At 36.2% G+C, this 7,455-nt stretch overlaps 1 protein-coding gene across 1 annotated transcript; it reads left to right on the forward strand.

The window, feature by feature from the left end:
• The first annotated feature begins 1,256 nt into the window (after positions 1 to 1,256).
• On the forward strand, positions 1,257 to 7,132 carry ndufaf7 (NADH:ubiquinone oxidoreductase complex assembly factor 7). The gene is made up of 10 exons (XM_065268891.2): positions 1,257 to 1,379; positions 2,068 to 2,228; positions 2,719 to 2,799; positions 2,873 to 2,983; positions 3,271 to 3,484; positions 3,572 to 3,630; positions 3,875 to 3,988; positions 4,092 to 4,235; positions 5,194 to 5,367; positions 6,676 to 7,132. The coding sequence occupies exons 1-10, from the start codon at positions 1,340 to 1,342 to the stop codon at positions 6,859 to 6,861; spliced, it is 1,284 nt and encodes a 427-aa protein (XP_065124963.1). The 5' UTR covers positions 1,257 to 1,339; the 3' UTR covers positions 6,862 to 7,132.
• Positions 7,133 to 7,455: the final 323 nt, after the last annotated feature.

Genomic DNA, 7,455 nt, shown 5'->3' on the forward strand with positions numbered 1-7,455 from the left:
TGGTTTGATTAGTGGTGAAGTTGAAGGGTAACAATGCCTCCAAAACAGAAGTTTGATCGCATCTGATAAAGTCTGTTGAAGACTGCTGCTCATCTTTCTCTTTTCTGCATTTTATTTATTTTTCTTAAGCTTATCTGTCTCCTCCATCTCTCGTTCTTCTTTTTGTCCTCCAGGAGAGACATTTTTGTCCAGTTCAGCCTGTACCTCCCTCACCTCTGATCCTAATTCAGGATGATCAGTCAGTTTGATCAATTGTGGTCCATTCTTCCTCCTGTGCCTTCTGGTTTTCTTTCCTTCTGGACAAGCAAGGAACAAAGCAAAGAAGAAACTCAACCAAACTGCTAAACAGTGTCATTTTCAAACACTGTGTACTACAACTCGCTGTGAATGTACTCATATTTGTACATCTTTTGAAAATTATCCGTAGAAAGTCTCTTTCAAGCGTTTCTTTTGGTAAATTGGAGCACAAGTGCATCAAACAATCAGAGATAAAGAAATTATTTTATTTATTTTTTTATTTTCACACTAGCTATCTTACTTTTGTAGACAAAAGTAAAATTCTGCCATTAACACACTCAACATTTGTTTTATTACATAACTTGTTATATTGATGTTGTTTTTTTGACATGGCCTTTTTTTACTATTTTGTTCAAATTTTGATGCCCAATAAGTAAAATAGGTAAAAAACTTTCATAAATAAGACAAGTACTTGTTTCCAGTAGTTTTATTTGTGTTATTTTACAGTTTTAATGACTTTAATATTATTGTAGGGGTGTGAGATCAGGAGTGGGGTGGCCACTTCTGTAGGACAGTATTAAAGGAATGGTTCACCCAAAAATAAAAATTCTGTCATTTTCTTATTCTCATGATCTAAACCTGTATGAATAATTTTCACAATACTTCCATAATATTTTTTTCGTACTATGGAAGTCAATGGTTACAATCAGCTTTGTGCTAACCATAATTTATCAAAATATCTTCTTTTGTGTACATCAGAAAAAAGAAATTCATAAAGGTTTACAACAACATGAGGATAGAAAAATTATGACAAAATTGTTTATTTTTGTGTAGCCTATCCCTCAACTATTCACCCCATGCTCCTGTCCAGCAGGTGGCGGTAATGCACCAATACAATTGTACAGCAAAGTTGCCAACGAGCCAATAGGCGCGTTCGACTTTGTGGTGCTGGGCAGATTTATCAGTCTGTGACATCAGAGTACCGCGAGAGCGATTCAAATGCTTGCATTTAAAAATTTTCTCGCGGTACTTTGCGTCATAGACCGATTGATCTGCATAGCGACGCATAAAGTCAAACACGTCTTATGTCACTAACAGCAACATGAGGACTCTGTCAAGACTGAAGAGCTGCTTGTCAAACGGTAAAATGATTTTATTCTCATTGGATCTTAGAAATAGAAACGATGATGATTTTCATCTAGAAATATCAAAACTTTTCACAATATGCGCATACAGTATACACAATGCAATGTACAGATTACATACTGCAGAAACCGTACTTACGTTGGTGGAGTGTGCCATTGACCAACATAGAGTAGGTTATGTGTCATAGCTATATTTCAAATTATGCAGGCTGTATGATTTATGGATTATAATCTGCAACATTTGTCAAACAACAGTACAACACACGAATCTAAATGCATGCTACACTTCAGTGTGGTTAACTTGACTTCTTTACATTTCTATTATGATGAATCAATCCAAAGGGATCATCAATACGAGGTTTAACTTCTAGTGATGTCAACGTGAATTTTTCTTTACTCGTTTTATGACTAGATGGTAACCAAATGCATAAATGTAACTGGATGTTACGTATGATGAGATAATCATGTGATGATAATGTTACATGTTGTGTTTAATTTTAAACACAACATCACTGGAAATGAAAGACCAAGGTTGCAGAATTCCACACACAGCGGCTGCATCGATATGACATATTGTGCTGTGTACTGCTGCTTGACTTTCAATGTCAAAATTAAACAGTTTGTAACGCCTGTACAATGAAGAAAGCATTTCTGATCATTAATCTTGTGCTGTATGTTGTTGTAGTGTCATGGACCGTATGGCGAAACAGATGCCGCTGGAACTTCTCAATACACAGACTGGAGTCAAACAGGACCCTCCTGAAACATCTCACCTCTAAGATCAACTCCACCGGTCCTATTTCAGTAGCTGAGTATATGAGGGAAGCCCTCACCAATCCTGTGTCAGTATGTGTCATAATTCTTTCATCTATCACTTGTAAAAACCCAAACATCTTAAGAGTATTGTTAACTTTCAGGCAAGCCAACATCAAGCTTTCTTTGCTGACTGTTTTCTTTTAATGAAAAGGTTAATAAGGGTAAAACATCCTCATAGCTCTTGTTTGAACTGCATGATGAATCAATTATCAGGACTTGTGTTGCAAAGCAGACTGTTAACATTATCTATCAACAGTATCTACCTGTCTAACTGTCTACACATGAACACAACCAGCAGGCAGGAATTCATCTATACATTACAAATGACATTTAAGTAGTTTTTACAAACATACCATACAAAAAACAACAGCGGTGTGCTTCTTGAGACAAAACAATGGCACTGTTATATGTTAGAAAATGTCAGTGGAAGATGTTTTTAAATTAAGGCACATCAACATGCGTTTCAGTCTGTGACTAGGATAAATCCTTGCCCCCCAAAGTCTGTTGTCTGTATTTTCAGGGCTATTACACGAGGAATGACATGCTTGGACCGGATGGAGATTTCATTACGTCACCAGAGATCAGTCAGATTTTCGGGGAAGTAAGCAATGTTTGGTTGCAGGTATAATAATATAGGTGAATGATATTGTTACTTAAGCTGTTTGCTATATCAGCTGTTAGGTGTCTGGTGTGTCAGCGAGTGGATGGCAGCTGGAAAACCCAGCCCGTTTCATTTAGTGGAACTTGGACCAGGCAAAGGCTCATTGGCCAGTGACATCCTGAGGGTAAATACAAGCAAATTTTGAGACGCAGCAGATGCATCAAAGTATTAAATGATGTACAATAAATTCATTTCTGCTCATCCTCCATATTTGTGATCAGCATGGCAAAGTAATGAAAACACAAATAAATTGATTTTTATTCATACTGATTCTCAGGAAATAAGTGTACACCTCTATTCGTTCATTAGTATTTCTCTGAAAATGTAATCGTCAATTAATGTATAAAACTTTTGTAGATATTTTCAGGTGGACTGTTTCTTTAAAGCAAACGTTGTGTTTTTTTGTTCCAGGTCTTCAGACAGTTAAAAAGTGTGCTGGGTGAGGCAGAGGTGTCAGTTCATCTGGTTGAGGTCAGCCCAAAACTGAGCCAAGTTCAGGCCGAGTATCTCACCAGTGATCAGAAGCTGGTGTGTGATGATGAAAATGAGCTGGTGTACCGCAGCGGCACCACACACGCGGGTCTGCCTGTGTACTGGTACCGCAGGATTGAGGACGTCCCAAAGGGTACGCATGCAAACACACTGACATTACACAAACTCTCTGATAGAAACCGAAAGTCTTAGTTTGTGACCGTCTGTTTTGCTCTGGCAGGTTTTAGTGTCTTTCTCGCCCATGAGTTTTTTGATGCTTTGCCCATTCACAAGTTTCAGGTAAATAAGTCAAATTCATAGTTCAAATGTAAGTTATACATCCAATACATGTTCTGCCAAATGCACAAAAACCTCAACAGACAAACTTGGTAAAGAGAAATATCCCTGGTATTGAATCTGGAAAATAATAACAATTATCTAAAAAAAATATTATTATAAGACATTAGCATTAATAGTACTATCATATCAGATTAAATTACTATAATGCCATAACCTTAACAGTAAAGTATGTTTTTCCATATAGAGAACAGAGAAAGGCTGGCGGGAGGTTTTGGTTGATATTGATCCTGAAAGTCCAAATAAACTGAGATTTGTGCTTTCTCCCAGTCCAACGCTGGCATCTGCAACACTTGTGCAGGTGAGTTCTCATACCGGTGTTTGTTTTAGAGATGCTGTTTATTTTTTAGTGTCTGTATCTCACGAGTAACTAATAAACGGTAGCTGTTAATTATTCCTTGTAGCTAGATGAGAGCAGACGGCATGTGGAAGTGTGTCCAGAGGGTGGAGTCATCATTCAGAACCTGGCCAATCGGATCGCAGTGGATGGGGGAGCGGCACTGATCGGAGACTATGGACATGATGGAACAAAAACTGATACGTTCAGAGTAAGCACATGATTGTTATATGGGCCTAATGTACAAAAGTTTATCAACTAACTGCATTTAAAGGTGCAGTGTGTAACTTTTAGGAGGATCTCTTGATAGAAATGCAATATAATTTACATAACTATATTATCAGTGGTGTATAAAGACCTTTCATAATGCACCGTTATGTTTTTATTACATTAGAATGAGACGTTTTTATACACATACACCGAGGGTCCCCATAAATGGAAGTCACCATTTTTTGCCGCCATGTTTCTACAGAAGCCCATAGTAGACAAACTCTTTTTACTAAGTTGTCTCCGACTATGACATGTTTGTCCTGAGAGAAGCTACGGTAGCCACCAATGTTTTTCAAAGCAAGGAGTGAGCCGTGGGCTGAGACGTTGGTTGCAATTCGCAACCACCCCACTAGATGCCGCTAGAATTTACACACTGCACCTTTAAAACATATTTTATTTAGGCTAAAATGGATGATTTTATTTCTTGCTTTGTTTTAAGGACTGCGGACAATCTATTCAATCATTAAAAGTTTTTAAGGCAATGCAAATGATTCAAAAGTTCAGTACATCACTGAACATACTTTTATTTAAACTTTCTTCTGTTTCAAATCTTTATATATTGGGCATTGGGCATATATTGAATTACACATTTTAAAAACACAGTGGTGTATTATTATTAAACTGTAAAATTTGTAAAATTTGAAAAATTTGAAAAATGTGAAAAATTTGAAAAATTTGAAACATTTGTAAAATTTGTAAAATTTGAAAGATTTGTAAAATTTGAGAACTTGTCACTTGTGTAACCAACGTGGGGTTGTTACTTGTGGTTAACCAACTGTTACAAATCTACATCAGAAATTTAAAGGAGGAAATCAAAATAGAAATATTTTTGTCCCAAACATTATACAGAGACATTCTATTTTGTCATGTTTAGTGATTTGTCTCATCGTTTGATGCAGGGCTTTAAAGGACATCAGCTGCACGGTGTGTTGGATTCACCTGGGATGGCAGATCTTACAGCAGATGTGGACTTCAGTTACTTGAGAAAGATGGCAGGAAATCAGGTGACCTGCCTGGGACCAATCACACAACAGTCCTTCCTGAAGAACATGGGCATTGACGCACGCATGCAGGTCAGAATGAAAGTGTTAAAGGGTACCCCGACTATAAACACATGTATGGCGTAATCGATTAACACTGAGATTGGCTATATGAATGTGAAATTAAAAACAGTACAAATGTCATAGTTTTAATAAACTTATTTTATTTGAAGTCCGCCATTTTGCTTACATCACAACACATGACAAAAGGTTGCAATCAAAACCTGTTCTATTAACACTACAGTGATGTAAACAAGTCTTCAATAAGTTGATTTTAAAATGATGTGAAGCAAAAGATGAGAGTTATTAATGTACACAGACAGTAGGTGGCACTATGTGGTCTTGATATCTTATCTAGCAAAATTATTGTCATTTTTGGTAAGAAAAATAAAAAATATGCACTTTTAAACCACAACTTCAAGTCTATCTCCGCTCCTGTGATGCGCCAGCGCGACCGCACGTAATATGTCATCACGTCAAGAGGTCACGGATGACGTATCCGAAACTACATCCCAGTGTTTACAAGTGAGGAGAAAGAGGACCGTTACGTCGTTGTTGTATGTCGAATGATACAAATTAATGTCTTAGTGTCAGTTTATTGTTTTAAATGTCCGCAAATGTAGGTTTCATATATCTAACATGTGACCTTTCTATGCCATTACACAATTACGTGAGGTAGCGCTGGCGCGTCAAAGGACCGGGGGAAGACGAGAAGTATAAGATAAGAAAATATAAGAAAATTGACTAATCCTTTAAGGTACCCGTTAATGTCTGGATCTAATGGTTCAAACATCTGAAAGTAATTTTTTGCTGCTGTCAACCTACATAATATGAAGAACATTCTGTGAAAATATTGAGTCTCATTCACTAAGCATGCGTACACACAATTTAGACAACAAGTGCACAATAATCATGAACAAGGAAAAAGAACCCTATATATTTATCTGTGTTATATATATTTTATATATTTTTCCTTGTTCATGATCATTGCGTACGTGTGGTCTAAGTTGTTCTTACGGTTTTGCATACATTTAAAATACATTTTAGTACGAAAGTTTTTGTTGAACCATGATTTGTAAGTTAAAACTTTGTGTACGCACATTTTACGCACAAATTTGTGTGTACGCATGCTTGGTGAATGAGAACCACTATCTTGATATCTTTAATATTTACGAAATAAGATCATTTCAAAGATTGAAATCAAAGTTAAAATTAAACTTTAGATGCTTTAAATCTCATCACTAATTTGAGACTTTAGTCTGGATTTCACAGACAGGGTAACATATCAGTAAATTTAAATAAGTATATTATTAAGTATAAGTTTGTCATGTTTTCTTACAGGTCCTTTTGAAGAGCTGTCATGACAGAGACTCGAGAGCACAGCTTATTCACAGCTATGACTTCTTGACCAACCCTGAGAAAATGGGACACAGGTTTCATTTCTTGTCTGTGCTGGGTCAAGATCGGATAGCTTTAAATAAAGGACATGAAAAGCCTGTGGCTGGCTTTACTGAACTGGTCCGGTAGTAAAGAATCTCTCACAGGCTATGAAGAACTACATCTACTTTCATCTGATAGATGCAACCATGTGCTGGACTTTGATTGTCTGATTCAGACCAGAACATATTGTATAGTTTGAATGTTTGCAGTTCTTATTACAGTATCAATAAATGTATAAAAAATAGCTAGAATCATCAATTTTTGCAGAAGTCTGAATATAATTTTTGTGTTGTGTATGAAGTTCTCATTGTAACTTTCATTTGAAATAAAGCTACATTTAAATGGCATTATAGAAAAACAATTTTTCCCTTTCATGTTATTTGGAACACTAAAAAGAACAAAATATTCACATTCATTGCTTTGATCACAGTCTCAGTCTGTCCCAAGTATCTGTTTCCAATTAAACTAGTACAATATCACCATGCATAGCTATCACAATAAAGAGACTAACAAAGCTATAAGTGGGATCTCCAAGATCTTACATGAATCATAGGCAGGCAAGTCTCAGATAATTAAAACTACTTTATTCATTCATTTTAAGGGTAACTTTTAACGTGGTAGTCCGTGATTAAAATGAATCAAATTAACTGCCAGTAAATCCACAGAAATAGATAAACTGAG

The sequence above is a fragment of the Paramisgurnus dabryanus genome, chromosome 12 (genome assembly GCF_030506205.2).
Source record: "Paramisgurnus dabryanus chromosome 12, PD_genome_1.1, whole genome shotgun sequence".
Taxonomy (NCBI): Eukaryota; Metazoa; Chordata; class Actinopteri; order Cypriniformes; family Cobitidae; genus Paramisgurnus; species Paramisgurnus dabryanus.